The 13386-nt window shown below is 57.5% G+C and overlaps 1 protein-coding gene across 1 annotated transcript in view; it reads right to left on the bottom strand.

Moving 5' to 3' along the window:
- Window positions 1-1946: 1946 nt before the first annotated feature.
- MROH2A (maestro heat like repeat family member 2A) overlaps window positions 1947-13386 on the bottom strand; it is a 34933-nt gene continuing 23493 nt past the window's right edge. The window contains 15 exon segments of the mRNA XM_089916074.1: window positions 1947-2086; window positions 2619-2684; window positions 2945-3047; window positions 3666-3797; window positions 5253-5408; window positions 5938-6120; window positions 6189-6332; window positions 7525-7639; window positions 8072-8209; window positions 8571-8764; window positions 8836-8995; window positions 10958-11109; window positions 11527-11679; window positions 12480-12598; window positions 13113-13236. Coding sequence (XP_089772200.1) covers window positions 1977-2086; window positions 2619-2684; window positions 2945-3047; window positions 3666-3797; window positions 5253-5408; window positions 5938-6120; window positions 6189-6332; window positions 7525-7639; window positions 8072-8209; window positions 8571-8764; window positions 8836-8995; window positions 10958-11109; window positions 11527-11679; window positions 12480-12598; window positions 13113-13236 — 2049 coding nt within the window. The 3' untranslated portion in view covers window positions 1947-1976.

Below are 13386 nucleotides of genomic sequence, written 5' to 3' on the forward strand. Positions count from 1 at the left end.
TTGCCCAAAACTGCTTGTGCCTGGCCTCCCTCCCCCGCCCTCCATACCTAGCAGTCGTGCGAAGTCTCACTGGCCAGGCCTAGCTGCCAGAGGCTGGAAAACTGAGTTTGTGATGCTCTATCGTCTAGGGGAGGAAGGTGTGGCAGAAGGGCCTAGAGGAAGTTGGGTAGATCCTCTCAGCCAATTTATAGGATCTGCCAATAAAGGACCCAGTTAACTATACAGAATGGTATGTGTTTTTAACTTTCACATAAATAACTCGGGACTGTATGCACTGTGCAACTTTGTCTCACCAAGAGGTGTTTGCATTTGACAGGAGCTGACTGATGAACATGGGTCTCATTGTAGAGTTCCTTAGGTAGCTGGTGTGTCCCACTGTCCCACTGGGTGTTTGCTGCTAAGAATACTCTTCAGCCACCATCCTTGTGCACATGTGCAGATCGACCTGCAGCCCCACCCAGAGGTGACTCGGTCATGTCTTCAACTTCCATAATTATTGCCAAAGTCCTCTCCCAAATGCCTAATCCCATTTGCACTCCATCCAGCAATAATAAAAGATCCCATTTCCCCACACCGCTGCCACTAGCCAGCGCCACTGCTGTGGGTGTGAAATGCACAGCATTGCAGTTCGCAGGCCTTCCTGGGGGGACTGGCTTTTCAAGCACTCTCTAATGACACTGCTTTTTAATTTGCTGTATTACTGATGTGGGCATATTCTGTATGCCAATTCAATTATATGAATCAATCTAGTTTTAAATAAATTGCAAGTAACTTCTTCCATCTGCGACTTGTTTAACTTTACGATATTTTATCGTACGGAAGATATATTTTAACATAGAAAAGTTGATGCTTTATTTTTGCTGGCTTCTATTACTTTTAAAGGAAAACCTAGGGTAGGTTTAAGACAATACTATGTTGTCTTAAATTTTTGCTTTCTGAGTTTGGGTCTATAAATCATCTGGAAATGTTTCGCAGGGGCATTAAGGGAATTGATCAGAGACCTGATTTTACAATTGTATGGCTTCCCCCAGGACCTGTACCGAAGGGCACATCCCTTTCAACTGTGTCAGTGGGACTCAAGTCTTCCGGCAGCAACGATCTTCATCACTTGGCAGGAAATAACTTCACTGTCTATTCCACGGGAGCCGCCAAACAGTGTGAGAGCACGCTTCCCAGAAGCCTCTGGTGCAGGTTGATTTCCGGGACTGCTCAGCAGCACCTCCGCCCATGGTGCCCAGGGTGGTGCCTGCTTGTTTCTTGGGCTTGGAGATAATTCCTCCTTCTTGACCCTCTGCTGGGCTCTGCTCCAGGCCTTGCTGGGTCCCTCCCCATCCTGGTCCAGCAGGCCCTGATGTGGAAAGGGTGAGGGTAGAGGGTGTGGTGTCACTTCCTCTCTGAAACCGCCCCCCCCACCGGATTACCTCCTGGCTGTGAACACTCCCTGTGTGCTGCACGGGCACCAGCACTGCCCCCACTGGCGGCCACCCTCCCTCACCATGATGCATATCATGGTCACTGGTAGATGCCTCCTGTCCCTTTAAGAGCGGGGTCCCTGGAAGCAGAGTCCAGACAGCAGCTGGGCTGCTCTGGTTACCCCAGCACAGTGCCTGGCAGTGAACACACCATCCGCATGGGTGGAACTGTGGAACTGAAATGCGATGAAGGCACAAAGGGGGCTCCAGATCCTCTGGGCCGAGAGGAGCTGCCGGACGTACACACACTCGGGGGAAGCGGGAGTGAAGTTGCCCTTTGTTCCACTGTCTTGGCTCTGGGGCGACATCACCTTACAGTCAGGAATCTGCTCTCCAAATGGCAAGGGAGGTTTATTTCAATGGGAGGAAAGAAAGGGACACTGATTATTTAAGAACAATGCTTTTCTTACAAACTAAATTAAAAGTGGTTTGCATCGCCGTGGTGGGGTTGGCACGCTGGGGAGAGGCAGGTACATTCCGTATTCAGACCACCTAGGAAATTCCTTAGGGTGAAGCCAAAAGCCAGTGATGACTACAGGTATCCAAGATTTTGAGAGTCTCCAGGGATGCCCTCCGGACCCCAGGATCCGAGTCCAGCTGTAGCTCCTGGAGAGCTGAGAGCGAGCTTAATCAGGAGAGGATGGGGACCCTCGAGGCCAGGCCCGCGCCCTCTGCCTGCCCTGGGCAGTGTGTGCTGATGAAAGCCCTGCCCGGGGAGCTGACTGCGGGTCGAGGGGCTCACAGGGGCTCTGGACTTCACCCCCCTGTGTGTGAATTCAGAAGGTGGCAGGTGCAGCCACGTCTCCACACACATCTCCCATCTCTGGGGGCTTCCGTTACGTCAACAGGGACAGAAAGACCACCCACAGGACCCAACTGCTGTGTGGATCGGCCATAGGAATCAGGGCGAGTTATTTCATCAAAGTGTGTGGCAGGGAGGGGGCAGAGAGCACAGGGAGCCCTCAGAGCTGTCTTGCTGGAAAGCCCACCGCACGTCCCGTTCATCCACCTCTCTGTGCCCTGGCTACACCCCTACCCCCAAAGACAACCAGGGTCAGCTGCCTCTCCCCTCAGGCGGTTTCCCTAAGCTCCCAGATGAGCTTAGTGGACTCATTTTTGACTCATACTTGAGTCTCCATGACTCACAATTCCGTAATGTAGGAACGTCCAGCTTTTTCAGGTAACGTGCAGACATCTGCTTCATAATGATTCCTGAAATGAGAGCCAGGAAATGTTCATCACACGAATATTAGGTCAGTGAGAGATTTGGTTTCACCTTATGAGGGTCCCTGTTGAGGGTTTAGTTGAGGATGCTTAGTTGAGAATAGGGCATGTAGGAAGCTCCTTGGGACACACAGACAGGGACTTCCACCTGAACCCAGGTCCCAACACCTGTCCCCCTGCTCCAGTTCTGGGTCTGACCTGATGGCCTTCAAGCTCCCTCCTGCATCAGGAAACACTTGCCTGCTCACCTGCCAGGTTACATGCAGCGATTCTGATCCTTGACAAGTTATTTTTAACATAGGTCATTGTTTCTAGCAAGAAGCTGTAGAGAACGGCAGGCTTTCTCTGAGTCTGCAAAAAACAAGTGGCACCCAGAGCCATGGAGGATGAGATCCTGGAGACCAGCTGCTCACAAAGAGCAGTCCCATCTGTCTGAGGCTGAAGGGTCTGCCCAGAGAGGGCAAGTGCACATATCAAAGTCACACAGCAGATTTGTAGTTGAGCAACTTAAGGACCTTCAGTCTTCAGTTATTCTTCTCTGGCCCAGAGAGATTACATTTGCTCACAACCTGCACTGTCCAATATGGTAGCCGCTGACCACACCTGGTCCTTGAGCACCTGAAATGTGGCTAGTCTGAATTAAGTGTGAAGTGCCTCCTGGATATTGAAGACACTACCCCAAAAAGGTAAACTATGACATTTATAATTTTATATTGATTGCATGTTGAAATGGTGATGATTTGGATCTACTGGGTTAAATAAAATCTACTACTAAATTTGGTTTCACCTCTTTTCACAGTTTTCAACAGAAATCTTCAAAATGGGTATGTGTGTGGTTTGCATTCTCTTTCTGCTGGACAGAGCTGGTCTCAACACCTCACATCCAGAAGGTGAGCGCAAGGCCACAGGATGAAGCCCCAAGCCCCCGGGGGCCACCTCCCATGGAGCCATCCCCCTCAGCTTCTTCACCAAGACAGAGCACAGGGTTATCTGGAAACTGGTCATGTCCTCGGGGGCAATGGCATCACTTTGGTCCGAGGAGCTCTCCCGGGCCTTCCAGCCCCAGAAGTGCACACACTGAAACATGGTAGCCACACAGGCCTAGAGGGACACAGGACAGGACAGCAGGGGAGGTGTCAGGCAGACCCAGGGGGTTCACACAAGGGGTGGGGCTGCCAGGACTGGCGTTCTGTCAGTAAACTCGAGGGCGGCCCCCAAAAGCCTCAGAGAGCCAAAGAAGGGCAGGCTGGTGGGCCCTGGGAGGATGCCTGGGACCCAAGCCCACCAGCCCACGTCACGCCTGTGTGCATAGTTACTAAAACCCCTTGGGAGCAGATGCAGCCACACTCGCCCCCTCAGCCATTAGCCAGCACCTTGGTGCCGTCAGCAGCCCCACCGGGGACCTGCCCCTCCAGGAGACTGGGGGTCAGGGGCCTGGCTGCGATTGCCACGATGGGAGTGAGCTCTCTCATCCCCCCAGATCCCCTCCACCGGTTCTGCCTGTCCCTGTGCCCTGCAGCAACCAGGCCCCCCAGTCTCCGGCTTCCGGTGGGGTTAGGCCACAGGAAGATGCTGATTGGAGGGCCGGGAGGGAGACTGGGGTGTCTATTCCCCCGGGAGTAGGACGGGCAGCACCCGCTGGGGTCCCAAGCCGTGTTGGTCTCTCCTCTCTGTGGCCCCCTCATTAAACCCTCTCGGTCACCTTTCTGGGTGTGCTGTCACTTCCTCCCTCAATCCCCACCCCTACGTGGAAGTCTCAGCTCTCAGCAGCAAGATTGAGGGGACTAAGCTTGTGGCCCCAGAACCGGGGTTAAGACAGTAGTTGAACACACTCTGTTGAGGACGCCTCGTTTGGGGCCAGCCGTATCCCCACGGCTCCTGAGGGGCAGCAGGACCACCCCTCATCTCAGCCACCATCCCCTCCCCAGTCCACAGATGGAGACAGGGAGCAGGGAAGACAGAGGTCAGGGTCATGGACGGCACAGGGGGCGAGGGGCTCCGTACACGTGTGTCCCCAGGCAGCCAGTGTTAGCCTGAGAGGCGGGAGCTAAGCAAGGGGGTGTGGGCCTCCCCCAACCCCAAAGCAACAGAGCAGCCGGGCCTCGGAGAAAGGGGAGAAAAGGGGTGGGAAAGCTAGGCACCCTCCAGTCCTCCCGGCAACCTCAGCACGAGCGTGCCCCACAGGGAGCCAGAGAGGACAGATTTAAGGGGAGTGTTAAACCTGACCAAGTCATAATTCCCAAAAGGGAAAGCAACTTATAGAATCTGGTAAAAGAAAGGGCGGCTGGTGAAGGCCCCTGGAGAAGAAGGAAACTCCACCATGCTTCCCCCCGCCCCAGAGCCCAGATTCCTCAATAAGCCGGTTTGTGGGTCATCTCGACTGGTGCCTTTCCCAGCCTGGTGCGAGGAACCAGCAGATCATGGCCTTTGGGGTCTCGGGAAGACTGAGCGAGGAAGGGGACACCCCAGCTAGCCGGGCTGGCAGCCCCAAAGCGTGTGTTCCTTTTGGGGACAGCGGGCCCTGGACTTTATACACAAAGCCCAGGTGTCTCTCACCTGGGCTGCATTGGAGCAGGGATCCTGGCAGTGCAGCATGAGGGGGACCCAGGCTTTCTTCACTTCCTCTTTGAAGAAATGCTTCTTGGAAATCCTGACCACCTTTACCAGCTTCCCGAAGAGGACGAAGGCTTTTAAACGCAGTAGCTCGCTCTCCTACAGCGGAGGTGGACAAACAATTTCTGAAACTTGGGAAGCAGGAAGCCCAACAAAACCACAGCCATTAAGAGGTGGACCCTCTTAAATGCCTCAGGCCCTGCGAAGCCTTCTGGGTCATTCCATCAGGATGGAGTCTCTCTTGCAGGGCTCTCGGGACTGGGCGTTATTCTGGTGTTTGTGATCTTCTCTTCCCTAGATGAGGGCTGCGCTGGATCTGATTGCCCACCGCCGCCTAGCGGAGTCCCCATCTCGCATGCCACAGCTGTCCAAAGAGCATTTGTGGCTGCGAGGAATTAAAATCGGGGAGAAGGGTCCCATGGGCTCTAAAACAAGATCTTTTATTTTTTATCGGATGCCATGATCAGCCAATCGAAACATCAGCAACAAGTTAGACCTTGTACCCCTTTTTGTTCCAGGGTGCGTCTCTTCTTTAGGGGATTAGAAGTGGCCACTCGTCCACTCAGCAGCCATTTCTGAGGGGCCCCCATGAGGGTCAGGGCTGAGCAAGGCTCCAGTGCGGACTCACGTGGTCAAAGAAGGCTCTGCACCGCTCGGAGATGGCATGGAAGTCGGACCCCACGTCCCCTTCCCGCAGCTCAGCCAGGACCTTGGCCAGGGTCTCCATGCCCTCGGAGGTCACGCTGGTGCTCACAGGCCCCCTCAGGGAGCACAGGCACTTCTCCAGTAAAAGCTTCTGGTACTGCCTCACCTGGGGGGCACGGGAGCCATCAGCCCGAGCCTGGTTCCCCGGGACACACCGGCATTGGCCCCTCAGACCTTCTTGGGGGCACGGAGGGCCATGTTGCCGAGGGCGCGCAGGGAAAGCACCCGCAGGGCCTCGTCCTGGTCCACGCCCTTCTCCAGCATCAGCAGTGCCGGCTTCAGCATCTTCTCCTGGTACAGGATCGGGACACTCATGAACTGGAAAGAACTTCTTACAATCACCCCTCAGAGAGGCCCATTTCTCAGCCACAAAACAGGACGTGTGATGACACTCAGTGCGCGGAATTGTCTCTCTGTGAACAGGAGAGGATTCTGAGCCCCAACTCCCAGGACCAGCTCTGGGCTCCTCCGCCTGCCCCCTGTGGGGCCCTGGCAAGTGCCTCAACCCCTCTGAGCCTCAGTTTCCCCATCTGTAAAAAGAGGGCGACACCAGTACCTGCTTCATAGGGTCGCTGTGAGGATCCGATGAGGAAATACGTAGGAAATCCTAGGTGAGTGTGACCTATATTAATACACTCATCCGTCATTTATTTCTTCAGTTAACATGATGGGAATGGCCACTGAGCACAAGAGCCATGCCCACTGTGTTTGAGCAGAAAAGCACAAGAAGCATGGATTCCACTCACCTGGGACTCAGAGAGTCACTACTGTCCTAGCACCCAAAATGCCAGGGACTCAGGCCTACAGGGAGCCCTCTGGCATGCGTGTGTGCATGCGTGTCAGTGTGTGCACGCACACATATGAGTGTGTTTTATTAAAACGTAAGAAAGCTTAACACCAAATTGGTGGCCCCAAAATTGAAAATTGATTCTCTGGCCCTTTACAGAGCATGTCTGCCATCCCCTGCAGCAGGCCAAAGGTTGGTTCTTACGACATACTGGGCATCAGGCAGCCAAGAAAATTTCTCCTAAAAGGTTTCTGGCCAGTTCCCTCAGGACCCCATAAGTGCCCCAGCTGCATGGAAGGGTAGCTGGGCCCCAGTGGCTCTGACTCCCTTCCCGGCCTTCCTGCCTGGCAAAGCCTGGTTCACAGCTCAGAGCCCTCCTGCAAGGCCTTCCCCAGGGAAGACCTCCTCTGGACCCCGGGTGTTGCTGGCACTCACCACGTCACACATCCCTTGGTTGCCATGCTTGAGGGCACAGGCCGGGTCTCAGCCCTTCTTTCCCCACAGTGCCCGCCCCGAATTATCCACGTGATGAACGAATGAAGGAGTGAATGACTGAACGAACACACAAATGATGGATGTTCGCCTGCCCAACTGCCCCTCCCCCCCGACCCCTGACTCAGAGCCTGTGCGCCTGCCCTGAGATGAGCCCCCAGGACAGCCCCACCCTAACCCGGCCCGCCCCGCCCCCCAGCCCTCCGCGCCGGCTCGGCACCGTGGCCTCACTTCCACGCAGACCGTCATGCTGCTGATGCGATAGCTCAGGGCCTCCGAGGCCACGCCCCTGAGCACCAGCTCCGACAGCCCCTGCCGGTAGCCCTCGGCGTTCTGCACGCACAGCCTGCAGGGACAGCACCGCAGTGGGGACTTCTCAGCTCCTGCCGGGCACAGCTGCTCTGCAGCAGGGTGCCCAGGGGGCAGAGCTCCTAGGCCAGGGGGTCACTGAAGTACTGACTCTCCATCTGCTTTTCATAAAATGGCACCAGAATGAGGGCCACTCAGGAGAGCTCAGGACCCGGGAAGGAGCTCCCAGTCCTGCCATCCTGGCCCAGCTCAGAAGCCCCGTGTGGCCTCGGGCATCCCCACCCACCTCGGACCTCACTTCTTGCCTTGGAGCAGGAAGGGCTGGAAGAAAGATTCCCTCTGCCCTGCACCCTCCTGCCACCCAGAGCCTGGGATGCAGGTCAACGTGGCAACCCCCCGGAGCGAGGCATGCAGCCACGACCCAGATCTTCCATCAAGGACATGGAGCCCCGCGGAGCCGGGCGCCCACCTGGCCAGCAGGCTCACTCCCTGCAGGAATGTGGAGCTGCTCTCCAGGAGTGCCCACACGCCCTGCTCTTCCAGGGTGCGAAGCAGCGGCTCGCTGTTGAGTTTCCGGAACAAAAGCTGCATGGATTTGATCGTGATCCTGGAAGAAGGCAGGGCCCCATCAGGACACGGCTACCCCGCCGGGAGCACCCACAGAACCTCAGACAGGTAAGCTCCGCACCCAGGTCTGTGAAGGGGCATCCAATATACGCAGGGCCTCGGTCAAGGGGCCAAGAGCAATCCTGTGAGACGGTGGTCTGCAAACTCCAAAAACCACACCATGCTGGACTCGTGGGAAGGAAGATCGTAAGATCAGCTTCCAGAAAGTTCTCCCCACCAGGAGGGGAAGATGAGGGCCTCTGGGTGGAGGTGACGCTTGGAGTTCAGTGACTTCTAAGAGGCTGCGTCCAGCCCAGGCCCTCTGCCTTACACCCCACGCATGCCCCCACCCTCGAGAGCACCTTTGCAGGTTGATCTCCTCAGGGAGGGTCCCCGTGTGGACGAGTCTCCACATCTTCAGGACGGGCGACATGGCCTCCAGCCCCTGGCTGCTGCCGAGCTGCAGCAGGAGGGTGTAGATGAGGTCCGGGAAGAGGTCCAAAAGCTTGTCATCCTGGTCCATCTTCTCAATAAGAAGGTGGATGGTGCACAGGGTCTGCAGATAGAAGGGTGGGAGGCATGAAGACTCCTACTGAGGCGCCAAGGAGGGCCCGCCCCGTGACTCACCATCAGAGGGTCCACTGCGGCCAGGTGCCAGATGTCAGCCTTGGAGGTGGTGTCGGCCCTGGGCGTGAACCTCGACTGCAGCCGACCCATCAGTGCATGTAGCATCATCCGGGCAAAGGGCAAGTTCTCAGCCACAGTCAGCCACACCTCCGTCAGGTGGCTAGCCAAAGACAGGGGGCAAGGACTGTGGGTTTGGGGCCATGTGCCCTGGCAGGTCAGAGCCCCTGTGGACTCCCAGGCGGCCCCTTGAGTAGGGGCTGGACTCTGAAGACTGGATCTCAAGGAGGTGGAATGAGCCGCCAAAGACTGCACAACCAGAAGCCTGGTCCCGACTCCACGCTCAGAGACACGCCTCCGCCCACGGTACTCCCGGGAAAGCCACAGCCCCTCTCTGGAGCCCCAGCTCTGCTGCTAGGTGACCCCGGGAGTCCCACCGGACCTGTTGTGTGATGACTTTGTGGACATGTCCGGTCATAGCCTCCCAGTGCCCAGGTGTGTCAGGCGGGCACCAGGCAGCTTGCTGGTGTGCATCACTTACTCCTCCCAACACATTTGTGTGGAAGGTGCCTTCATCTCCATTTCCATAGAAGAGGAAATGAGGCCCGCAGAGGTCAGGTAACATGCCAGGCTACAGCTTGAAGCCGGCTTCCCGACCCCCAAGTCCAAGCGCACGGCCCTGCTGAGAAGGGAAGGGCTCCCGGCACAGTGATGCAATGAGCCTCTGTGCACGGGTACAGGCAGGTGGGGTCTGGTGGGCTCTGAAGGGCTAAAACCGTGAGTCCAGCAGGATCAACCTGCCTGTTTGAATCCACAAAACCAAATACACAAGTGCGGAGGTGAGTTTTGTTGAGGGGGGAAGGGGAGATGCAGCTGGGGCCTGGTGGCAGGAATTGAATGGAAGGGTGGGCACAACACGCTCGTTCACAACAACTTCTCAGAAAGAAAACAGGAGTGTAAGGAAACAAGAAAGTGGGGACCTCAGTCCTGTAACTCAAGAAACAACCACGTGAGCTTGAAGGAGGACCTGGGCTCCAGAAAGGAACGCAGCCCGGCCAGCACCTTGACTCGGGCTTGAGACCCTGAGCAAAGGCCCCAGCTCAGCTGAGCCCAGGCTCCTGACCACACAAACCAGGAGATGATAAATGGCTGTTAACAGTTCCAAGCTCCCAAGTTGGTGGCAGTTTGTTACACAGTGATAGCCAACCAATACAGTGAAAGCCAGCCACCCAGAGGCCCCACTCAGCACTGCTATGAGAGGGGCTAACTCTCCTTCAATCAAGCCACCTGCTGCACTGCCATCCTACCCGGACCCGGGGCAGGGCTGACCTTATGAGAGGCAAGTCCACGGCAGAGCCAGGCCTGCATTTCACACAGGGCAGCCTGGGAGGTTCTGGATCTGACACCTGTGCTCAAAACTTTTTTCTCTGCTGTGCCATCTGCCACGTCTCTCTCCACCAAGTCCCAAGGCTGCCCTTTGCTCCCCGGTCTCTGCTGCTCTGGGGACGCCTGCCCACCCCTTATGGGCCCTCCCCAGGGAGTTCCGGTTCCGCCCCAGCACACTCACTCCCCAGACTGGTGAGATCCTACCAGCTGCCTGTGCGGTGCTGGGACAGAGACACAGGGACTGGGCACTGTTCATCAAACTGCCGCAAGAAGGAGGGTTTGCACTGCTTTACTGTGAGGCCACCTGAGGGGCCTGAGGCTCTGTCATTTCATCCCTTGGGCACCTGGACTAGTCACTCCCCTCTCAGGGCCCCATTTGGAAAGGAGGAAAGACAGAGCGGAGCTTCTCCAGTGGCCTGCTCGGGCCTTGGGGCCCATGTCCTGTGGTCTATCCGGCCCGGAGCTCTGTCCTCTTCAGGGAGGAAAGGGCTGCAGAGGGGAAAGCCCAGAGTCGGTGACCAGGACATGTAAGACGCTGCGGGATCCTAACTCCAGCTTGATGGGATGGAGCTGTAATGCTGAGGCTCTGGGTCTGAGGTTCCAAGAGGCTGCACCTCCCACGGAGACGCAAGGAGAGAGTTTGACCCACCCCAGGGTCGGACGGGCCCCGGTCTTCTGGGACACGCCGGCGGTGGCGAGTTGGGCACAGTCTGGGTGACCCCACACCCAGGGCACCCACCTCTCCATGGGCAGGGGCTGCCGCAGGAGGGACATGAGGCCAGTCTCCTGGTGGTAGTGCGCCAGCAGAAGGATGCCCTCGATGAGGAGGTGCTGCACCTCCGGGTGATCCACTACTGGCAGGACCAGGATGGCGCCCAGGATCTCCGCCACCTGGGAAGGGGTGGGGCATCACCGGGCAGCCCGGCCCTCATGGACCTCCTGCCCTCACCCCACCCACCGTACATCCCTTCTCTTGCCCAAGCGGATGCTGGGTAGGTTAAACCTTCAGCACCCATTCCAATGCATCCTCTCTGGTCCCTTCCAGGATTTTATCCGATTTTCAGGAGGGGCTGTGCTCCAGGAGAGCAAGCCTCAGGCCTCCAGCCCATCGTCCACTTACTGACCGAGTCACCTTCAACATATTCTTTCTTGTTCTAGAACCCTACTTCCTCCTCCTCTTTACAACCATGGACTTGGGGGTGGGGCTGGAGAATCCTGAGCACACGAGGCTGGGCCCCTGCCCGGCCCTCTAGGTTGGGTGCACCAGGCAGCTGCAGGCCCCAGATGACCTGGCCACAGCCCTGTCACTGTGTCCTCCAGCTCCTTGGCCCGCATCTGGAGGAAGGTGCCTATCCAGGTGACGGAGGCCTTGTCATGCTGGAGGTTCATGGCCCCGATGTTCTCACAGAGCTTCTGGACGAGCGAGGCCACCTCATCGCAGCTAAACTGCAAGCACGCCACCTACAACCAGAGCAGGCTGTTCCCGGGGTCCGACAACCAAGCCCAAGGACTCCCCTGCCTGCCAGTCTCCGCTCTTCCGTTCCATGTCACAGCCCCAGCCCAGCTGCATCTTCTCTCAAAGCGCTGCCCCAGCCTCCTCCCCGCCGCCCAGCCCCCCAGCCTCTCGCGTCTCAGTCACAGGCCTGCTTGGATGTCACTCAGCGTCAAGGCCACAGGGACGCACGCCAACACCTCCCTTTCCTCGTCCCCTGCCCCCACCCCATCTGAACTCCACGCAGGAAGCTTCTCCCCAGATCCTCGCTGTCCTGACTCTACAGCCCTGCAGCCTTCCCTCGGGGTGTGCCCTGCGCCTCGCTGCCGATGCACAAGCCTTCCACTGCACAGGGCCCCCTCTGGCCCCTGAGGCAGAAGAGACCTCATCGCTCTGCAACCCTGAGAGTTTGGATGGCTCTGGACACTTTCAGTCACCAGTGTGCCATCAGCCTGCCCGTGTGCTGACACCTGTGGGCAGGGTCTCGTGTTCAATTCTTTCTGGGGCCCCCTCAGTGTAGCACATGCTAGGGACAACGAGAACACAGCTGGGGTCCTTTAAGCACCTACCGTATGCCAGGCACCACAGTAGGGATCTTACACATCACAGGCCATTTAAATACATATGGCGTGAGGTGGACCAAGGGCCGTGGAAGCCATGACCCCCAGAAGAGGATGGGGGCTGAGCAGCCAGGCTGAGCAAGGTCCCACCCCCCAGTGATGGCCCAGGCCCCCAGAGACTATGGCCCACACAACCTTCCCCTCGTCACCTTGGCGATTCTGGAAGACGCGCTGAAAATCTTCTCCACGTCCGAGCCCTGCAGCTCCGCCTTACATTTCACAAGCTCCAACTCCCTGGAAGCGCCCCAGGAGGAGCAGTTCTGGCTTGCTGGTGGGAATACAATTTCAGACACGATCGGTCAGGACAAAGGGTCCCCATCGTGGTGGCCTCCTGCCCCAGCCCTCGGGGCGCCCTGGTTCCACAGGCCTGGACCACCCTCCAGCATCTGGACATCCTAACCCATTGCCTCGCCCCTCTGTGCACAGGTCAGGTGGATGCTCTGCCAACTTCCAGCTGCCACCGCAGAGGTCAGCTCTCCCCGTCTGAAGGTCTCCCAACTGCATCCCCCTCTGAGCTCATCGCTGGCCAGTTCTGCCACATCCTTGGTATCTGTGAGCTGACCCTGTCCCACTGGGGCCCCTCAGTGCCCAGCACATGCCCTCAGTGAGTCGAGGTGACCCAAGGAGCCTCTCCTTCCAGAAGCTTCCATGGCTTCCCAGTGAGCTGTGAACCCCCTCCGCCATCCCTGCTGGTCACACTTGTTTGTCTACACAGAGAGACCACACTCCCCTCCAGGACAGCCCCATAGCCGACACCCCTGGTGTCGGCGCCCTCTCCATACCATGAAAATCCAGGAGGCTGGAAAGGACTTCCATGGAGGCCAGGCGGGTTCTTCTGTGCGAGTCACAGGTGCCTGGGGCGATGAGTCCGACCAGAGTGCCAAACTGCCCCAGCTGCAGAGGGATCTGAGGGACGGGAGACCTCAAGGCTCACACGCTCTGTCCAGCCGAGCACACAGAGGGCAGTGCGACCAGTGGCCAGAGAGGGTGAACCCTGCTCTGAAAGCACCCCTGTCTGGGAAGCCCGAGCTTCCATCCCCAGGTCCCACAGCTGGG

This window comes from Delphinapterus leucas, chromosome 8 (assembly GCF_059928025.1).
Source record: "Delphinapterus leucas isolate spDelLeu-1000000601 "Yukka" chromosome 8, BTC_Dleu_Yukka2, whole genome shotgun sequence".
Lineage (NCBI taxonomy): Eukaryota > Metazoa > Chordata > Mammalia > Artiodactyla > Monodontidae > Delphinapterus > Delphinapterus leucas.